Raw genomic sequence first — 22,222 nt, forward strand, 5'->3', positions numbered from 1 at the left:
CCCAGGGCCTCATGTATGCTAGGCAAGTGCTGGACCACTGAGCTACACCCCTAGCCCTTTTCCTTTAAATTTTTATTTTGAGACAGGGTCTAAGTTGCCCAGGTTGGCCTTGAGCTTGTGATCTTCTTGCCTCAGTCTGCCATGTAGCTGGGATTACCAACATACACCACGACACCTGGTTTAAGTTTTTTAAATTGTCATTTCCAGGACTGGGGTTGGGTGTCAGTGGCAGAGTGCTTGCCTAGCATGTGTGAGGCACTGGGTTCAATTCTCAGCACCCCATATAAATAAATAAAATAAAGGTTCATTAACAACTAAAAAATAAAAAAGTAAATAAAATTTAAAACATTGTCATTTCCATTTTAATTTTTTTGGGGGGTGGGGGTACTGGGGATTGAACTCAGGGGTACTTGGCCACTGAGCCACATCCCCAGCCCTGTTTTGTATTTTATTTAGAGACAAAGTCTCACTGAGTTGCTTAGCACCTCACTTTTGCTGAGGCTGGCTTTGAACTCATGATTCTCCTGCCTCAGCCTCCTGAGCCTCTGGGATTATAGGTGTGCATCACCACACCTAGCCCATTTCAATTATTTTAAGAAAGAAGTTTTAGATCTATTCTGAACAGAAAGTGTAATACCAAGGGAACTTCTGGCCATGTTATGCAGAATATGACAGCATACAAGCTTTTAATTACTAACATTAAACTGGAACTACTATTTCATATTAAAGTGCTATTGCCACCACTTTCACAATGCTTTAAAATTATTTAGTTTTAGCTTCTACCACAACTCAGCAAAAAGCATTTTCCAAATCACAAAATACTTAAGTCTGAGAGGCTGAAAGAAGACAGAGGAGGAATTCACCTCCCAAAGTGGCTCCACCTGTAAGAACAGAAGTGGCACCATGTATTTGTCAAATTTTAACAAGTAAACAGGAAAACATGGTGTAAAAAGATAAACAACACGCCTAGATATTTCCAACCCATATAATAATTGCAGAAAGGACTAAATATTTAAGGTTTCCCATTCCAGAAGACAAGTTATGACACCATGTGTCAGAGAATAGCTACCTTCCAGCCACCCTAATTCTCATTAATACCATTAGTAATAAACAGCATTTCCCATTAGATGGGTTACCAAACAAAAAAACCATGCTGAAGCAGGTGATCCATACAGTAGCATTGATATATGAATATATTTATGTTACAGGCAAGAAAAATTAGAAGACTGACACAGGAAGCTTGTTATGTAATAGCTAAACTGCGGAAAAAAGAGTGGAGAGCAACTGAATCCTTCTAAATTAAGTGTTAGTTATGAAGATACAGATGGGAAGTCTACTAAAAATGCAGTAAATCTGACCTTTAAATTGTACTTTGAGGTATACTAAATTTGCTTCACATAAGATCAAACTGAGGTAAATTGAAAAAAGTTCTCCTCTATTACCATTTGCAAAATTCTTGTCTAGCTCCTAAAAATTAGATTTTAAGGATCTTAGTAAATACACAGGTTAAGAGAAAACCCAAAGAATGCCCAACTCTAGACACATGTAGATTCAACAGCTTAAAAATATTTCAACAGTAAGACATTTAAACACTTACCATTTAGATTCCCACTGGTAGACACAGTACTACTTTGTTTCTGGTTGTCATAAGCAGGACCAATGTTACTAAGATCCTGAAAGGAAAAATATCTAAATTAAAACAGGAGGCTAATCAAAAGACTACCAACCAAGAAAAAGAAAAGGCCAGGACCGGATGGATATACAGCAGAGTTTTACAAGAACTTTAAAGAAGAACTAATACCAATACTCTACAATCTATTTCAGGAGGTAGAAAAAGAGGGAGAACTTCCAAATTCATTCTATGAGGCCATATCACCCTGATTCCCAAACCAGATAAAGACACCTCAAAGAAAGAAAACTACAGACCAATATCCCTAATGAATTTAGATGCAAAAATCCTCAATAAAATTCTGGCAAATCGGATACAAAAACATATCAAAAAGATCGTGCACCATGATCAAGTAGGATTCATTCCTGAGATGCAAGGCTGGCTAAATATACGGAAATCAATAAACGTTATTCGATAGATGCAGAAAAAGCTTTCGATAAAGTACAGCATCCCTTTATGTTCAAAACACTAGAAAAACTAGGGATAACAGGAACTTACCTCAACATTGTAAAAGCTATATATGCTAAGCCTCAGGCTAGCATCATTCTAAATGGAGAAAAACTGAAGACATTCCCTCTAAAATCTGGAACAAGACAGGGATGCCCTCTCTCACCACTTCTATTCAATATAGTTCTCGAAATACTGGCCAGAGCAATTAGACAGACAAAAGAAATTAAAGGCATTAAGATAGGAAAAGAAGAACTTAAATTATCACTATTTGCGGATGATATGATCCTATACCTAGAAGACACAAAAGGGTCTACAAAGAAACTACTAGAGCTAATAAATGAATTCAGCAAAGTAGCAGGATATAAAATCAACACGCATAAATCAAAGGCATTCCTGTATATCAGCGACAAATCTTCTGAACTGGAAATGAGGAAAACCACCCCATTCACAATATCCTCAAAAAAAAAATAAAATACTTGGGAATCAACCTAACAAAAGAGGTGAAAGATTTATACAATGAAAACTACAGAACCCTAAAGAGAGAAATAGAAGATCTTAGAAGATGGAAAAATATACCCTGTTCATGGATAGGCAGAACTAACATCATCAAAATGGCGATATTACCAAAAGTTCTCTATAGGTTCAATGCAATGCCAATCAAAATCCCAACGGCATTTCTTGTAGAAACAGATAAAGCAATCATGAAATTCATATGGAAAAATAAAAGACCCAGAATAGCAAAAGCAATTCTAAGCAGGAAGTGTGAATCAGGAGGTATAGCGATACGAGATTTCAAACTGTACTACAGAGCAATAGTAACAAAAACAGCATGGTACTGGTACCAAAACAGGCGGGTGGATGGACCAATGGTACAGAATAGAGGACACAGAAACCAATCCACAAAATTACAACTATCTTATATTCGATAAAGGGGCTAAAAGCATGCAATGAAGGATAGCATCTTCAACAAATGGTGCTGGGAAAACTGGAAATCCATATGCAACAAAATGAAACTGAATCCCTTTCTCTCACCATGCACAAAAGTTAACTCAAAATGGATCAAGGAGCTTGATATCAAATCAGAGACTCTGTGTCTGATAGAAGAAAAAGTTGGCTACGATCTACATATTGTGGGGTCGGGCTCCAAATTCCTTAATAGGACACCCATAGCACAAGAGTTAAAAACAAGAATCAACAAATGGGACTTACTCAAACTAAAAAGTTTTTTCTCAGCAAGAGAAACAATAAGAGAGGTAAATAGGGAGCCTACATCCTGGGAACAAATCTTTACTCCTCACACTTCAGATAGAGCCCTGATATCCAGAGTATACAAAGAACTCAAAAAATTAAGCAATAAGAAAACAAATAACCCAATCAACAAATGGGCCAAGGACCTGAACAGACACTTCTCAGAGGAGGATATACATAATCAATCAACAAGTACATGAAAAAAACGCTCACCATCTCTAGCAGTCAGAGAAATGCAAATCAAAATGACCCTAAGATACCATCTCACTCCAGTAAGATTGGCAGCCATTAAGAAGTCAAACAGCAACAAGTGCTGGCGAGGATGTGGGGAAAAGGGTACACTTGTACATTGCTGGTGGGACTGCAAATTGGTGCGGCCAATTTGGAAAGCAGTATGGAGATTCCTGGGAAAGCTGGGAATGGAACCACCATTTTGACCCAGCTATTGCCCTTCTCGGACTATTCCCTGAAGACCTTAAAAGAGCGTTCTATAGGGATACTGCTACATCGATCATCGATGTTCATAGCAGCACAATTCACAATAGCTAGACTGTGGAACCAACTTAGATGCCCTTCAATAGATGAATGGATTAAAAAATGTGGCATTTATACACAATGTAGTATTACTCAGCACTAAAAAATGACAAAATCATGGAATTTGCAGGGAAATGGATGGCATGAGAGCAGATTATGCTAAGTGAAGCTAGCCAATCCCTAAAAAACAAATGCCAAATGTCTTCTTTGATATAAGGAGAACAACTAAAAACAGAGCAGGGAGGAAGAGCATGAGAAAAAGATTAACATTAAACAGGGATGAGAAGTGGGAGGGAAAGGGAGAGAGAAGGGAAATTGCATGGAAATGGAAGAAGACCCTCATTGTTATACAAAATTACATATAAGAGGATGTGAGGGGAAAGGGAAAAAAAATCAAGGGAGAGAAATGAATTACAGTAGATGGGGTAGAGAGAGAAGATGGGAGGGGAGGGGAGGGGGGATAGTAGAGGATAGGAAAGATAGCAGAATACAACAGTCACTAGTATGGCAATATGTAAAAACGTGGATGTGTAAGTGGATGTGTAACCGATGTGATTCTGCAATCTGTATACGGGGTAAAAATGGGAGTTCATAACCCACTTGAATCAAATGTATGAAATATGATATGTCAAGAGCTTTGTAATGTTTTGAACAACCAATAAAAAACAACAACAACAACAAAACAACAATAACAACAAAAAAAGGAGGCTACATTCAGTAGTAGAGCACTTGCCTAGCATATGCAAGACTCTGGGTTCAATTTCCAGAACAACAAAAAGAGAATAAAAAGAAAAAGGAGGGGCCAGGAATGGTGGCACACATGCCTTTAATTCCAGCAATTTGGGAGGATGGGGCAGGAGGATTGTCAAGTTTGAGGGCAGCCTCAGCAGTTTATTGAGATCCTGTCACAAAATGAAAAATAAAAAAAGACTAGAGATATAGCTCAGTACTAAAGCACCCCTGGGTTCACCCCCTCACCCCGCGCAAAAAAAAAAAAAAAAAGAATGGTGATGAATGGCAATTAACCAATCAACTGGAGTAGAGGTAGAGGGTACATGGCAAATCAGAAAGCCTCCGACTGACTGAGATTGAAATCAGGCCTAGTATGCTCAGATCTTATTTTACAAGAGACAAAACCTGAATTTATGTGAAAACTCAAACTTTCAAAGATAGCAAATAAATCTTTAGTTACAGCTACTAAGAAAATTGAGGTAGAAGGATTTCCTGAGCCCATGAGTGCCAGGCCAACCTGGGCTACATAGCAAAATCCCACTTCAAATCAGACACTTGAAAGTACAGCCCAAAGATCTGACTTACTTAGTTGCCACATGTGATCTCTGCCATTGAACAAAAAGTTAAAATTCTCTTTTTACTGCTATGCTAAACAAACAATACAAATTCTTTTTCACAATAATTTTTTCTTTACAGCATTGTTTTCAAGAGCAAAATCTCAGGTAGCAGAAATAATTTGGAACCACGCATTTATGCAATACATGTGAAGAAATCAAAACGTTAAAAAAGAAAAATGATGCTGCATGTGATGGCACATGCCTGTAATCCCAGTGGCTCAGGAAGCTGAGCAGCAATGGGCGCAGTGCTAAGCAGCTCAGTGACACCCTGTCTCAAAATAATATACAAAAGAAGGCTGGGGATGTGGCTCAGTTGTTGTTGAGTGCCTCTGAGTTCAATCCCTAGTACCAAAAAAAGAAAAAGATGTATCAACAAAGTTTATTTGGCTGGAAATAGTGGCGCATGCCTGTAATCCCCAAAACTTGGGAGGCTGAGGCAGGAGGATCAGGAGTTCAAAGCCAGCCTCAGTAATTTAGCGAGCAACTCAGTTACATCCTATCTCTAAATAAAATAAAAAATAGGGCTGGAGATGTGGCTCAGTTGTTGAGTGCCCCCGAGTTCAATCCCTGGTACTCCCAGGAAAAAAAAAATAAATAAAACAAAAAGGGTGGTGGTTATAGTTCTGTAGTAGAGCACCCCTGGGTTCAATCCCTAGTACCACACATACACACACACAAAATACCATTTATTTGGAGTCCACGTTTTATAGGCATATACTGGCAATGTTATGTGGCAAACAAATAAACAAAATCTGATTCCCTACCTATGTGGCTTAAAATTAAAAAGAGAATAAAAAGCATATTTTTAAAAATATTTTTTAGTTATACATGGGCACAATATCTTCATTTTGTTTATTTTTATGTGGTGCTGAGGATGAACTCAGGGTCTCATTCGTGAGAGGCAAGTGCTCTACCACTGAGCCACTTCCCCAGTCCCAAGAAGCATATTAATGTACCTGATCCAAAAGTCCAAATTTGGGGTAATCTTCTTCGGGGTCTTTACTTCCTGGATCAGGGTGTTCTTTCACCAAGAATACATCTCTTTCTTTACTCTAAAAGAAAACAGGACAGTAGTATTATTAATGGAAACTTTATACTTAAAGTATGGCAGAGGTGATCAATCACCAACTCCAAAAGAAAATAGGTATAGTTCCAAAAGGTAATATTGTTTTTCCCTCTCATTAGAAAATAGATGACCATCAAAAAATTCAAACAAAAGAGAAACTTAAAGAGAGCCAATCTTCCCTCCGCCTCACCTATACTTCCACTCCCCAGGGATGAGCACTATCAACAGCTTGCTACTAATTTCTCCCCAGGAGTTCTCTTTAATTTTAAGGACAATATTTAGAACAAAGTTTTTTGTTTTGTTTCAAATCAAAGAACAAAAATGGTCTCCGATTTTAATATAAATTTATAAAAATACAGTGAACAAAAGGTCTCACTATATGAAATTATTGTCAATATGAATGATATTCACTTAAGACAAAACAGGCAACTCACAAAGTTTACATGAAAAAACTACTAAAATTTACAATTACCTAATCTCATAATTTCAAAAATTTAATATAAAATTACTCACATTTTCTTAGTAATCACATTATTTCACAGTGAGACTAAACAGAATTTGTTACAAAGAACAGTGGTTTTCTAAATGTCAAGTCTAATCAACTTTAGTCTACTTACCATTGTTTTGACAATGTTATTTGGCCAAGTCATTTTCCCAGGTCTCTGTCTGGTTGTCATGCACTCCCAATATTTATCAATAAATGGTATAATATCCTAATTTTTAAAATAAGATATATTAAGACTTTTATAATTGCTTTCAAAGTTATGCTCACAAAACAGAGAAAACAGCATTTTCAAGACCTTCTTAGAATCAAAAGAAACATTCATGTTCAACTTTTTAATCAGCGAACAAATATTTAATTGCTTGGAAACAAGGTATAGATTATGAAATTTCAAACAAGTATACACAAATCTTAGTTACTAAGGCTTATAATCCAGTTGGAGGGGAAAATTCTGACATATTACCTTGATTATCAAAGGGAAAATGCCTCCCAAATTATTGTCTCCTGAGCTCTTATTTATTTGGTACTGGGATTGAGCCCAGGGGTGCTTAACCATTGAGTCACATCCCCAGCCCCTTTTATATTTTGAGATAGGGTCTCCCCAAGTTGCTCAGAACTTGCTAAATTGCTGAGGCTGGCTTTGAACTCATAATTCTACTATCTCAGCCTCCGGAGTCACTGGGATTATAGGTGTGCACCCCCCCCCACCCAGCTTGAGCTCCTATTTCTTCTACTTACTTGAGACATCTTCTGGACATCAAAACTTTTTGGAACTAAAATATGCAACTCTGTATATTACCTCACAAATATGCAAAGCAGAATCTATCTTTGCTCTTAATACCTATCATAGATAACTCAGAAAAAAACTTTGACACCCTAAAGATATCCTTGTCTCTTCTTTCACAACCCCCACATCTAAAGTCACCAAATAAAATTTTAAATTTCAGAAACTTCACACCAATCAGACCTCCCTCCTTTCCATCCCTAGTAAAAGTACAGTATAAAGATGTGATTAAGATTCTTTGTGGTACTAATGACTGAACTCAGTTCAATTACAATAACAAGATGGATCAGGTGATCCATCACTAAACTACATCTCCAGCCTCTCTTATTTTTTATTGAGACAGGGTCTCACCAAGTTGCTTAGGGTCTTGCTAAATTGCCAAGGCTGGCCTTGAACTTGCAATCCTCTTGCTTCAGTCCCCAGAGTCTCTGGGTTACAGGAATGTGCAATCACACCCAGTTCTAGATTTGATTTTCTCAGTTGCTAAATGTGATCTTACTTATGTGGCGCCAAACAATATCTGACCTTAATCTGCTATCAAATTTTCCCCTATTAGAGTACCTTCAAAGTCTCACACTATCAGCTAACACATGAAAACATATCTTCAAAGGCTGAATCAGAGAAAGTCCAAGGGAAGCCTGAAATAGTATATATATTGCTCCCAAATGTAAGAATTCAAAAGTTGATTAGGAGGGACTGGGTTTGAGGCTCAGTGGTAGAGCACTTGCCTAGCATGTGTGAGGCACTGGGTTCAATCCTTAGCACCTATAATCCCAGTGGCCTGGGAGGATGAGGCTGGAGGATCACAAGTTCAAAGCCGCCCTCAACAATTTAGCTTGACTATCACAAAATTAAAAAAAAAAAAAAAGGTCTGGGACTGTTAAGTACCCCTGGGTTCAATCCCTTGTAGAAAGAAAAAGAAACAAACAAACCAAACAACCAACCAACCAATCTGATGGGGATATGTCAAAAAGTTTCAGTAGTCAGTGTGATAAAGCTACATTGATCAAATCTGGGATAATGTATAAGAAATCTAATAACAGACTACAATACAGTCCTGTGTTATTGTTCCTGACAATTGTGCCATGAACCAAACAATATAAGATTAAGTCAAGCATAAGAGAAAATGAGGCAATTAATGGGCTAGGTAGGCATCAGAAGCATGAGGCTGCTGTCAGTTTACACAACATACTGTTTTACAATCTACTTTTTGAGAAGGCTGGGGGCAGTACTAGGGATTAAACCCAGGACTTTGTGCATGCTAGGCAAGCACTCTCTACTATTTTGGGATGGAGCTACATCTCCATCCCAAAATAGTGGTATACTCTAAAATAACGATAAAATCTGGGCATTGTGGCTATAATCTCAGCTACTTGGAAAGCTGAGCAAAGAGGATTGCAAGTTCAAGGACAAACTTGACAATGTAGCAAAACCTTACCTCAAAAAGGGTTGGGGATGTAGCTCATGGGTAGTGCACCCCTGGGTTCAATCCCCAGTGTCATAATAAATCAATGAATTAAGATAAATTATGATAAAAACTATAATAAATACATAAATCAGTAACAGTGATTTATTATCAAGTATTATGTACTGTACATAACTGTGCTATACTTCTATATAACTGGCAACATAGTTATATATGATATATATATATATATATATATATATATGATATATATATATATATATATATATATCATTTTTGTTACTATGATCACTATATTTGTTTACACGAGCATCACCACAAACAATTGTCTAGATGCTTCAAAATTTTAAATGTCAAAGTAGACACTTTTCATTGTTCATCAAAAGTAAAATAAATGGGTAAAGAACTTGTTTTAGATAAAAGACAAACATATTATAAGGTGTAATCTTTTTTTATTTTTTAATTTATTTTTTAGCTTTAGGTGGACACAATATCTTTATTTTATTTTTATAAATAAAAATGGTGCTGAGGATCGAACCCAGTGACTCATGCATGCCAGGTGAGTACTACTTGAGCCATATCCCCAGCCCCAAGGTGTGATCTTAATTGGATCCTGGATAGAGGAAACTGTGAAGGATATTAAGCAACAATAATATAGAGACATTCACATAATCACCTCCTGATTTGATATACTGAAAAACACATTTCCTCTGTAACATTCTGGTCTAAAATATTTAACCTGGCGGGCATGGTGGCACACATCAATAATCCTAGCAGCTCAGGAGGCTGAGACAGGAGGATTTTGAGCTCAAAGCCAGCCTCAGCAAAAGCAAGGCGCTAAACAACTCAGTGAAACACTGTCTTTATTAAAAATACAAAATTGGGCTGGGGTTGTAGCTCAGTGGTTGAGTGCTCCTGAGTTCAATCCCTGGTACCAAAAAATAAATAAATAAAAACAACCTGAAGCCAACCATGAGGAAATATCAGATAAATGTAGACTGAGGAATATCATACCAAATAATTATCTAGACCCTTCAAAATTTTAAATGTCAGAGCAGACACCTCCCCACTGTCTGTCAAAAGTTAAATAAACTGGTAAAGGATCTCTTCTTAGATTAAAGATAAAAAATAATTATAACTAAATGGAAGGTGAGATCCCTGGAGAGAGGAAACAAAGATGAATATTAAGAAAACAATAATGTTGAGAAACATGAATAAGATTAGATAATATTACTGCATCATCAACATTATTATTTTTTTACTATGATCACTATATTGTACTTTTACAACAGAATACTGGGTCAAGCATAATAGCTATAATTTTGCCTCATATAGCTTAGGGGGAAAATATAGATATGGAGAGAAAAAGCAATGTGGCAAAATATTAACAAAGGTTAATGTCCCCGAGTTCAATCTCCAGTACCAAAAAACCCCACAAAAGCCAAATTAGGCAGAGAAGATTTACCTCAGACCTGATTATTATGGAATAGACAGCTGTTTGTTTCTGTAAGGCAACCAAAAGTATTTAAGTATTCACAATACTAATAGTCAAGCCAAGTAGCATATACTAAGAAATTAGTAAATGATATAAAATAAAAAACAAGGTAACAACTGAATTTATATAGTCTTACTCATAAAAACTGGCTAGAAAGTACTTATTGTTAAAGAGTGTTAGAAGTCCCATCTGAGTCTATGGCATAATTGCAATCATGTTAATCCATTTCTACCTTATCTTTGGAGAACATTGTTTTTGGATGTTCATCCTGTGTTCGAGACTGCCATGTTAGGTTGGCCAAAGCACTAAGGCACATTTCCTTTAAATCTATAAAAAACAAAAAGGAAAAAAGCTATCTATAAAATTACATTTCTGTCACCAAGGGAATACTCAACAAAATGGTTCACAAGATACAATCAGAGTTAGAGCAGCTTTAAAAAGCAGAATTATTATTTGATCTAAAATGGGTGACAGCAATTATTCAGACCTAAACCGCAACTGGATTCTACCAGCTATGATGTAAAGGTCTTCTGAGTCTGCTAAGCCCAGATCCCTTTTCTTTTACAGTGAACAATCATTTTGAAATACTCTAGAGTTGTTCTTACTTGCTTGCTTCCGGAGGAAATAAGTATTTCCACTATGATGGCACACGTTGCAATGGAAACTGTAGTTGGTCATGAAAGGGAGACAGGATCTGTGGATTAGCCAAATTATACACATCAGTGAACTTCTGAACACACATTTCTTTATGAGACGTAAATCAATATGAATTCTTTCTCCTTGGTGCAGTTATATAAAAATATTAATATATTAATTGCTCTTAAAAATGTAAAATGGCCAGGTGAGGTGGTGCACAATTGTAATCCCAGAACTTGGAAGGCTGAGCAGAAAGATTAAAAGTTCAAGGCCAGCCTCAGCCACTTAGCAAGATCCTGCCTCAAAATTTAAAAAATATAAAAAGGACTGGGGAAGTACCTCAGTGATAAAGTGCCCCTGGGTTACATCCCCAGTCCCAACAAACAAACAACAGCAATTAAAAAAAAAAATGCAAAGTAATAATTGACAAAGAAATGAGGATTGTATTTTCTACAAATATCAGGAAAAATAAATAAAACATTATCTACCACAGTGGACAATGCAGCACCTAAAAGTTCTAACTGGCACCTTGTCCATGTTAGATATCTTTTTTTGAGCACATCAAGAGTTCACCAGACCAGCTGCAGAAGACAAAGTAGTCTAAGACATAGTTCTTTAAAGTGTCAATAACATCACTGGAAAGGGCAGACAGAATTATGAAAAGATTTTTCAGGCAGACAACAATCACAAAACATCTGCTTAATTACCAGTTGAATTCTACATATGATAATATAGTCCATAAGAGTTCGAAGGACCCAAGTAGTACACTCAGGTTTAGGAATTAGAAAAATTTGTCAAGGACGGTTTAAGAACTGAATTTGAAAAGATGAGTGATTTTTGGACAGATGAACTACAGGTAGGGATGAGAAAATTCAAGTTAGGAGGAGGGGGCAAAGGGGCATAAAGAAGTCTGTTTAGGACAGGATGTGTCCAGGATATGATAAAAAAAAAAAAAAAGGCATGAGCAATTCTCAAAAACAAAACTCTGGAACCAGCCTAGGTGTCCCTCAAAGGATAATGGAAAAAGAAAATGTGGTATGTGTATATAATGGAGCTTTATTCAGCCATAAATAAAAACTAAATTGTTGGGCATGGTTGATACATGCCTGTAATCCCAACGGCTCTGGCAGCGGAGGCAGGAGAATTGTAAATTCAAAACCAGCTTTAGCAATTTAGTTGAGACCTTTTCTCAAAAAATTAAAAAGGACTGAGCATGTGTCTCAGTGGCCAAGTACCCCTGGGTTCAATCACTAGTACCCAAAATTTTAAACATTAAAAAAGAAAGAAAGAAAGAAAAAGAAAGGAAGAAAGAAAGAAAGAGAGAGAACTAGATCATTTGCAGAAAAACAGATGGAACTTGAGGAGAATGTTATGTTAAGTGAAATAAGCCAAACTTGCCAGGTGTTACCACACCTATAATCCCATGTAAATGCACACACATAATCCCAGCAGCTCTGGAGGCTAAGGCAGGAGGATCCAGAACTCAAAGCCAACCTCAGCAATTTAGGGAGGCACTAAGCAACTCAGTGAGACCCTGTTTCTAAATAAAATATAAAAAAGGGCTGGGGATGTGGCTCAGTGGTTGAGTGCCCCTGGGTTTAATCCCAGGTACCAAAAAAAAAAAGAATCCTAAAAGCTGAGTTTGCTGGCAGAAGGCCTGCCTCTTTGAAGGCAGAGAATAAGAAGGCAGTGGGAGGAGAAAGACTGAATGTGGTAGAGATGTTGGTTTTGGAAATTACAGTGGGACAATGGGAAGGAAAGACTGAATATGACAGAGATATAGGAGATAACAGGGGAAACAGATGCACTAAAGAAAGGAAGTGAGTGGTAATTGTACTGGATGACTGGAAAAGCATGAGAGAGCTGGGTGGTTGTTTTTGCAGTACCAGGAATTAAACCTAGAGCCTTGGGTATGCTATGCAAGTGCTCTACCATTGCGCTATATCCAGAGCCCCTAGAAGCTTAGTCTCACAAAGTAAAAGGAACAAAACAAAAGACCTTTAGTAAAAATGGTTTAAGTTGAAACATAATGTTACATTTACCTTGAACTCAAGCTAACTTAGGGTTTCCCCTAAAAAAAGAAGGTTCCTAAATATGTGCTATTTACCAGATACCACTCAAGAAATTTAAGATTTTTTTTTTTTTTTTGGTACTGAAGACCAAAACCAGAGTACGGAGGAGTTATGTCCCCACCTCTTTTTATTTTTTGAGACTGATTCTCACTAAATTGCCCAGGCCATCTCAAACTTCTGATCCTCCCACCTTAGCCTCCTGAGTCACTGGGATTACAGGCCTAGAACTTCAGTTAAGCATTATGATAAACTCAATTATAGAAGGCATAGCTTCACACTAAAGATACATAGTTATTTTAAAACAAAAACAATTAGGTTTCAGAGAAACTTTTTTTTTTTCATATCCTGTTAGCTTATATTCTCTCTGGCATAAAGATAATCCATCCCATGTAGGTGGCTTTAGGTGTAATTTCTCAAATTCAGGTACAAAGTAGTCTCTCCAAAGTTACCAGAACTTTGAACTGTGGTTTGATTCATTCTTGGTTTGCTCCTACTTATCCCTTCAGTAAATTTCCATTACTAGGCTCTGAGGCCTTTCTAACTAGCCAGACTTGAAGCTGTGTGTTTTCCCTAGTGATCTTTTAACTAAGATCAACTCTTCCTCATCTCTCAGTATTTTTCTTTCTTTTTTAAACGCTCTATCTTAGGTCACCACTCACATGTTAATTGTACATTAGCATTTCTAAAACTCACTTTAACTTTTTTAACAGTCAAGCATACAATAAATTATAAAAGAAGGTATTTTTCAGAACATTTAAGGGGAATCAACTAAAGAAAAATGTAGCCTTCTTATTTTGAGATAGAATTATTTAAATTTATTAGCAATAATATGGGCCATAAAAAATATTACTGAGGGCTGGGAAAGTGACTCAGGGTGCTTGCCTGGCACGTGTGAGACCCTGGGTTCAATCCCCAGTGCAGCAAAATACAAAACAACAACCAAAAAAAAAAACTTTTACTGAGAGCCAGTAACAGTGAGTCAGTAATGCTCACCTGCTAGCTGTTGATCAAGTCCCCAGAATAAGAAGCCTTTCATTCTCCCCCTTTTATATCAATCATAATATGATTTTAATTCATTAGAAGAGGTGCATGTCTAGATACAGGTTTTGCTGAGGAGACAGCACAAGATACCCAAAGGAATGAGTTAGAAGTAAAAAGGCTGGCTCAGGCATGAAAAGCACTGACCATCTGAGAGAGAGAGAGAGAGAGAGAGAGAGAGAGAGAGAGAGAGAGAGAGAGTTTGCTAGGTATCAAACAAAGGTCCTGTGCATTTTAAGCATGCATTCTTCACTGAGGTACATTCCCAGTTCCTCAATTTTTTGACAATGGGCTTTATCCACCATATACACCAAATCCTTTCTAAAAAACCCAAAACACCCAATACAAGGCTTAAATGATACTGTCTCATATTTGCTTATATAATACTTTCCAACTGCAAAATTTTATTTCTCAATCAAATTGTAAGCCCAAAATCAAGAGACAAAATCCACTGGCATGCCCTCAATAAGTAGAAGATATGCTAAGGGAATTAAAACAATTCCTTATTCAATATCCTATTCACTATATAGGGGTTAGGAGACAGGAAATATATGCATTTATTTTGCCTACAAACTATCCAACTATTGAACATGCTGAGATTTACTTTAGAAATAAATTCTTACAAGAGTAAAAGTACTCACGAAGTATCTATGCCAAAGGTGTCTGCTGTGAACCATTTTGTACATATCCCACACTGCAATTCCACCTCTCCCAACTGTCGGCAGTTTTCTTCATCCACAGAGCCTGCCTGAGTATCCATCACCTCTGAAGTATCCCCAGCACCTTCCTGTGAAATCAGAACAATTAGAATCAAATTAAGTTGGCTTGACTGCATTTTTGGTTCACTTAAAAATTTAAAAACAGGGGCTGTGGATGTAGTCCAGTGGCACAGTACTTGTGTTGTAAGCACAAAGCCCTGGGTTCAATCCTCAGCACCACAAAACAAAACAAAATTTATTTTGCCTCGCAAACATCCACAAAGAAATACTTACTAGTGTATCTTTTCCATTAGAGGATTCTGTCTCCAAACCACCACTTACATCAACCAAGTTTGCATCCCTGTAAGATAATGAACGCACTCAAGTAAGAATTTTCAAGAGAAACAAACCTCACAATGCCAAGTCCCAAAGATGATCATCAAAACATGGCTGAGCTGGGTGCGGTGGCGCACGCCTGTAACCCCAGCGGCTAGAGGCTGAAACTGAAGGATCGCAAGTTCAAAGCCAGCCTCAGCAATTTAGCGAGGCGCTAAGCAACTCAGCGAGACCTCTTCTCTAAATAAAATACAAAAAAGGGCTGGGGATGTGATTTAGTTAAAGCGCCTCTGGGTTCAATCCCCGTTACAAAATAAAAGAAAATACAGTTAAACTGGATCTGGACTGGATGCCCAGGATTACTATTAGGATACTAGGAAGAATGTGGTCAAGACAGACGAAGGTTCTTAGAATACTGAGACGTCTACTCGGGCAACCCAATTAGACAAGTCTGGATGAGCTGGTCCTAGGTGAGATTCACAGAGATGCAATTCTCCCACTCTGTTGCGAAAGGACCGTTACTTTTCCCAGTCTGGCACTGCAAAGTGATTTCCTTCCTGGAGTATTTGAGGATCTCCTGCAGGAAAAGAGAGCTAACAGCCTTCTATGGGGTACGGAGCCAAAGACAGGACAAGGTGCTCGGCTCTTACCTAACGAGAAAGGTGAGCAAAGGGGCGTGGCCTTAAATAGAGTTCGGAAAGGAAGCGCCAAGCCGAGGGCGGGATTACCCTCGTAGAGGGGGCAGGGAAAGTCGAGCCGTTGGCCTCAAGGTCCAGGTTCTGAGAGCGCGGGTAGGAGAGTTCCCGGGAGCCGCGGGATTGCGAGAGAATTCTGTGTCCTCAGGCCGCAGGACGCCTTACCCGCTTTCAGCCTCTCCAGAACTAGGCTCAGTCGCCGGAGCAGCAGACGTCCCCTCTCCGGCCGGAGTGGCTGCTACCGCTGTCACCGGTTTCGTTTCTCCCTCTTCTGCCGTTATTGCATTTGCTGCCGCTACAGGGCCAGGTCCGGAACCCGCTCCCGGGCCGGGTCCGGTTCCCGCCGCCGCCATTACTGCCGCCTCCCAGTCTTCTCGCGAGAACACTTCCTCCGTATCGCGCGAGCTGCTGCCTGGTTCTGTACTCTTCAAGTAGTAAAGCCCACTGGGAGGTCCACCACTTGCCAGAGGACTATGCAGTCCAGACCTAGCCGCTTTAAGGACAGGCGGGCGGGGCCGCGGCCCCTGCGGTTGTCGTTGTTAGCGCCAAGTGAAGGCGGAGGAGGCTCGTTAGTGTGGTTAATAATAATATTTACTGCATTTCAGGGATGAATGCTGCGTGGCTAAGACTGGACGTCACAATGCAGAGGAGGTGCCAGCTTGTAAATGCTGCTCGCCATTTAATGTGTGAGGACGAGAGCTCACTGCCCGGGCCTAGTGTACTTTGTTGTACTGCCTAGTGGTCTGCCACTTTGAGCACGTTTCCAGATGACCTTTAGAGCTGGGAATGTAGAGACTAATTGCAGAGCCCAAGCGAGAGTGAGTGTAGTGTCCAGGCGGGAGAGACCAGGCGTAATGTGTGCACTAGAGGTTCCAAGCAGCTTATTGTGAAAAGAGGAAAACGAAGGCCCGGACTCAGGGAGCCCGGTAGTAGAGGTCTTCGTTTAGAAAAGTTTGGTGCTTAGCGGGGAGTGGGTGGGGGACGGACTCAAGAATTTGATAAATCATTGTTAGTAGCTGGTAGTTGAGATCACTGGAGTGAATAGAAGCGCATTCGGAGTCAAGTCTCCAAACTCGAGGTTATAGACCTCTAGGAATATTGGGGCCAGAGTTTTTAGGAAAACAGAGTTTAGATAGATCCCATTTTCTTAAAAAGTTGCCAAAGGATACACTGTCCTCTCACTTTACAGAAAAAGACCTGCTGGGCACGGTGGTACACACCTGTAATCACAACTACTCAAGAGACTGAAGTAGGAGCATAGCAAGTTCAAGAGCAGCCTGGGAACTTTATACTAGACCCTTTCTCAAAAAGGGGGGGCGGGGCGGGGCTGGGCAGGGCTAGGGAGGGAACTCAGTGGTTGAGTGGGTAGAATGCTCTTGGGCTCAATCCCAATACAAGGGAGGCTCCAAGGCAGACCCAGTTAGTAGTCTACACTGGAGATAGTAAAGTGGTCTTAATGTCTTTACCAAGACTTCTCAGTGTGTCCAGAATAGGTTGTTCTCCAGCCTGGCACGGTGGCAACGCCTGTAATCCCAGTGGCTCCAGAGGCTGAGGGAGGAGGATCAGGAGTCCAAAGCCAGCATCAGCAAAAAGCAAGGCATTAGGCAACTCAGTGAGACCTTGTCTCTAAATAAAATACAAAACAGGGCTGGGGATGTGGCTCAGTGGTTGAGTGTCCCTGAGTTCAATTCCTCAGTACCAAAAACAAAAAAACAGAATAGATTGTTCCTGGAATAGGTTGTGCCCCAAAGGAAGATGCCTGCCTTGCATTCTTGCCCATCTGTTCCCCTACAATGCCCACATTCTGCTGCTGGATGTGACTTATGTAAACTGAGCCCATCTTCTCTCCTTACCAGCAGGGTGTCCAGTTGCCATCCAGATCCTTGGTGTCCTGAACAATGAATTCAGCAGGCACACAAGTAACAAGCAAAGTACAGATTTATTGATGGTGAAAATAGAAGTTGCCCTCAGCCAAGTCAGAGAGAGGCTCAAGGCCTGGATGTCTGGAAATTAGTGTTTTGAATACTGACCTGTGAGGCAGTCTCTTCACTTTATGGACCTGATTGAAGACTTTACCCCATTTGCCCCCATTGGTTACTTTATGATACCTGATTAGAATATTGTCCAGTCCACCCCACCATTGGTTACTTTAGAAAACCTAATTAGAATAATGTCCAATTTACTTCCATTGGTCATTTTAAAATACCAAACCTATGGCAGTTGTTGTTATGGTGATAAGCAGTCAATGGTAGGAGTTGTCATGGTAATGTGACTTACTCTAAACAAGGATATGACTTTTCTCCCTGTCTTGTCATCCAGTGGCATCCTTCTTATATCTGCCTCCACCATCTTGGTGTCCCTGAACTCCTACCTAACATAACACCCTCACTTTCCCTTGGGCCTCTCCTGACTCAAGCATACTTCTCCTTGAAGGGTGCATGCAAAGGTTAGCAAAGCACCAGGATGAAGTTTATAAAATTGCTGTTCCCATTCCAAAGAAAGGGAAAGCATTTCACAATAGAATTGGGGGAAGTTTGAATGCTTGTACTCAGGCACATGTCAGCAGTCTGTGAACTAATACTAGAGATGATTGTTTTTCTTTCTTTACTTTTTTTTTTTTTTGGTACTGGGGATTGAATCCAAAGGCTTTTTACCATTGAGCTATTATTCTTGCCCCCCCCCCCTTTTTTTGGGGGGGTACTGGGGATTGAACTCAGGGGCACTCAACAACTGAGCCACATCCCCAAATGTTAGGACAAACAACAGGAGACAAGAAGCAAACCTCGAATAGCACGCTTTTCTTTATTCAGTATTTAGCAATGTAGTCAATTGGCAGAACACTGGTGTAGCTCATTTTGGGGGCAAAAAATGGCAGCAGGTTGAAGCAAGGGTCTAGATTTTATAGGCTTTATTTAGGGTATGACAGGAAGACAGTTCCTGGGCTTCATTGTATTGGGGTCCATTGATTCATTAGGGTGCAACAGGAATGTGGATAAGGAATTTCCTGGGGCTTATTCTATTGTTGGTCAGGTGACTCATTAGGGTGAGGAGTCAGGTGCCAGTCAGGTGAAAGTTCTTTGTGTTTCTTCCCTCTGGCTGCCACCTGGGATTTTAAATGACAAAAGCTTAGGGAAAATGTCCTTGGACTTTTTTCCATACCATTCATCAGCCCTGTTTTGTATTTTATTTAGAGACAGGGTCACACCATGTTGTTACCACCTCGCTGTTGCTGAGGCTAGCTTTGAACCCCGGAACCCCCACCTCAGCCTCCCCAGCTGCTGGGATTACAGGTGTGCGCCACCGTGCCCAAAGCCCCTTTTTTATTTTGAGACAGGGACTCACCAAGTTGCTGAGGCTGGTCTCAGCTTGTGATCCTGTTGCCTCATCCTCCAGAGTCTCTGGGATTACAGGTGTGTGCCACCAGCTGACTACTCTAGATGATTTTAAATCCAGCTCTGAGCAGTGGCTCAATATCAACCTGGAGGCAAATAACAGACATCTTAGGGTCTACTTGGGCCTTTGTCTTTCTCATCCTTCCCTCTCTCCACAGGTACCAGGCAGGAAGAGTGGCGTTTGCTTGCTGGACAGTCTCTTCAGCAAGGCATTCCTGTCTCCAGTGCTCAAACTCTTAGTATGGTGATGCACTGCCACAGGGTGTAAGAGCCTCTGGGGCAACTGACACAACAGCTGAAATATATAGTTATTTTAATTTCTCAATCGGTTCTCAATGATTTGTTTTCAACCAAATGGAAGGAGGATCTAATTAAATTACTAGCTAATTACTTAAAAGTTCATATTGAAAAATGCTAAAATCAGTAGGGATACTTCAAGGAGGAACAAATAATTGCTCAAAGCATCTTCCTCATTTAGTAGTCATTGTAGTAATTTTAAAATGGCCACACGTTTTTTTTTTTTTTTTTTTTTTATCAATACCATATTTGAGGGGCTGGGGATGTGGCTCAAGCGGTAGTGCACTCGCCTGGCATGCGTGCAGCCCGGGTTCGATCCTCAGCACCACATACAAACAAAGATGTCGTGTCCGCCGAAAACTAAAAAATAAATGTTAAAAAAATTCTCTCTCTCTTAAAAAAAAAATACCATATTTGAACATTTTCATGGGGTACATTCTGACAATTTGATATATATAAGCAATACATAATGGTCAGGGTCTGGGAATGTGGCTCAAGCAGTAGCGCGCTTGCCTGGCATGCGTGCGGCCTGGGTTCGATCCTCAGCACCACATACAAATAAAGATGCTGTGTCCACCGAAAACTAAAAAAAAATGTTAACATTCTAAAAAAAATACATAATGATCAAGTCAGGGTACTTAACACATCTCTTCAAACTTTAATAATTGGGGCTGGGGGTGTGGCTCAGCGGTAGAGCACTTGCCTAGCATGAGTGAGGCCCTGGGTTCTATCCTCAGCACCACATAAAAATAAATAAACAAAATAAAGGTATTGTGTCCATCTACAACTAAAAAATAAATGTTTTAAAAAAAACTTTAATAATTTTATGTGTTGGGAATTTCGTACTCATCAAATCATTTTGAAATATGTCATAGGTTGTTTTAGCCAATAGTTACTCAAGTGTGCTCCAGAAAACCAGAACTAATTCCTCCTCTTTAACTATTCTGCTGCATCTTATCTAACTTCTTTCTTCCCCCCTTCCACCTACCCTTCCCATTCTCTAATGACCACTGTTACCCTCTGTTCAATGAAGCCAACTCTTGCATTTCCACAAATGAGTGAGAACATGTGGTATTTGTGTGTCTGGCTTATTTCACTTAATATAATGACCTAGAGTTCCATTCACGTTGCTACAAATGACAGGATTTCATTCTTCTTAATGACTGAATAATAGTGTGTTGTGTATATTATTTATACCATTTTCTTTATCCAATCATCATTGATGGATATCTTGGTTGACGCCACAGCTGTGTTATTGTAAATAGTGCTGCAATAAATGTGGGAGTGCAAGTATGTCTTTGGAATGATGATATCATCTACTTTGGAAATTTTCTCAGTCGTGGAATTGCTGGATCATGTAGTAGTTCCGCCGGGGCCCTGTGCATGTTGGGAAGATGTTCTACCACTAAGCTACATACCCAGCCTCTAATTTTAGTTTTTTAAGGAATCTCCATACTGTTTACTATAATGGCCATACTAATTTACTTTCCCACCAACAATGTATAAGAGTTCCCCTTTCTCTGCATCCTTAACAGACTGTTTAAATTTTTGTCTTTTTAATAGTAGGCATTCTATCAGTGAGGTGATATATCACTGTGGTTTGATATTTTTTTCCCCTGGCTACAAGTTTATTCAACACAGAATAATACCTTACAAGTTCATTGAGGTGGCTGATCATGTCCATTATTTATTGCTTATATATACCTGTCTCTAAACTGGAAATTGATTGCTGACCCAGCCCAGATTCGACTTTCTTGTCAGCATCAGGGGGCACAGCACTTCCGTAGGTGTCTCTGTCAGCTTCCTCTCTTGTGAGTCTTGCAGGCCATATGCTCCCCAGACCTTTGGGCTGAGGCCTGTCAGTCTCTGGTCAGCTACTACATAGAGTGGCAGGTACAATCTCATGTGGCAGGTGGAGGTAATCATGGAGATACTGGATGCCCTCATTGGTAAGGAACCAGTAGAAATATCTCCAGGCAAACTATTCCTTCACATAGATAGCCTCCAGACTTGAGAGACTGATTGTATGGCCTTCACGCCATGAAGGTTGGGCACATTCTTATCTTCCAGCTCCACATGCTTGGTATGTGGACATCCTTCTTGGCCAAGATCAGTCCCTCCTTAAAAAGGAATTCATAAATGGCAATTTGATTCTTTTTAGGCATCAGCATCACAGAGGCTTCAGGGGCCAAGGTGGAGGCTAGAAAGGCCGGTGGTTTGATTTGCATTTCCCTAATGATTAGTCATTTTGATCATTTTTTTCTTATATGTGTAAGGGTCGGAGGAAGAGACCACCAAGAGACTGACTCATGCAATTGCAGAAGGGGATTTATTGGGGATCCATTCCAGCGCGCTGGGGCTCCGTGCTCACTCAAGAAGGGAGAGCAGCCCAGAGCCCCGAGCAGGGGCTGAGCACTGCTTAAGTACACTTTTTGGGGAGGGCGGAGGCTTTGCATACATCAGGACAAATCATCATGAGGCGCAGGAAAATCAAACAACAATTCTTAAACTTGATTAGTACATTCATTGGCGGGA

General features: G+C 39.7%; 1 protein-coding gene, 1 long non-coding RNA gene and 1 pseudogene across 6 annotated transcripts in view; 1 reads left to right on the top strand and 2 right to left on the bottom strand.

Moving 5' to 3' along the window:
* Positions 1-16,389, bottom strand: part of Ash2l (ASH2 like, histone lysine methyltransferase complex subunit) — a 32,159-nt gene extending 15,770 nt beyond the window's left edge. The window contains exons 1-9 of one of the 5 annotated variants that reach the window (XR_009228573.1): positions 16,164-16,389; positions 15,262-15,328; positions 14,911-15,056; positions 11,129-11,217; positions 10,756-10,850; positions 6,934-7,029; positions 6,207-6,302; positions 1,598-1,673; positions 864-881 (exon numbers count right to left, since the gene is read on the bottom strand). Coding sequence is in view for 4 of the 5 variants with exons in the window: in XM_058585437.1 (XP_058441420.1) it covers positions 864-881; positions 1,598-1,673; positions 6,207-6,302; positions 6,934-7,029; positions 10,756-10,850; positions 11,129-11,217; positions 14,911-15,056; positions 15,262-15,328; positions 16,164-16,351 (871 nt within the window). In the remaining variant the exon portion in view is untranslated. Of the gene's footprint in view, positions 1-863; positions 882-1,597; positions 1,674-6,206; positions 6,303-6,933; positions 7,030-10,755; positions 10,851-11,128; positions 11,218-14,910; positions 15,057-15,261; positions 15,329-15,825; positions 15,918-15,953; positions 16,099-16,163 lie in introns of those variants that run through there. The other 4 variants (XM_058585437.1, XM_058585438.1, XM_058585439.1 and 1 more) reach the window with 4 other exon arrangements.
* Positions 16,355-19,715, top strand: LOC124106260 (uncharacterized). The gene is made up of 2 exons (XR_006856041.2): positions 16,355-16,684; positions 19,549-19,715. It is a non-coding gene; the product is annotated as an uncharacterized LOC124106260 (long non-coding RNA).
* A 1,666-nt stretch (positions 19,716-21,381) lies between these two features.
* On the bottom strand, positions 21,382-21,858 carry LOC124106285 (small ribosomal subunit protein eS10-like; annotated as a pseudogene).
* Positions 21,859-22,222: the final 364 nt, after the last annotated feature.

Source organism: Marmota monax, unplaced genomic scaffold (genome assembly GCF_021218885.2).
Source record: "Marmota monax isolate L192 unplaced genomic scaffold, Marmota_monax_Labrador192_F-V1.1 WCK01_AAM20220418_F8-fsc00224, whole genome shotgun sequence".
NCBI lineage: Eukaryota > Metazoa > Chordata > Mammalia > Rodentia > Sciuridae > Marmota > Marmota monax.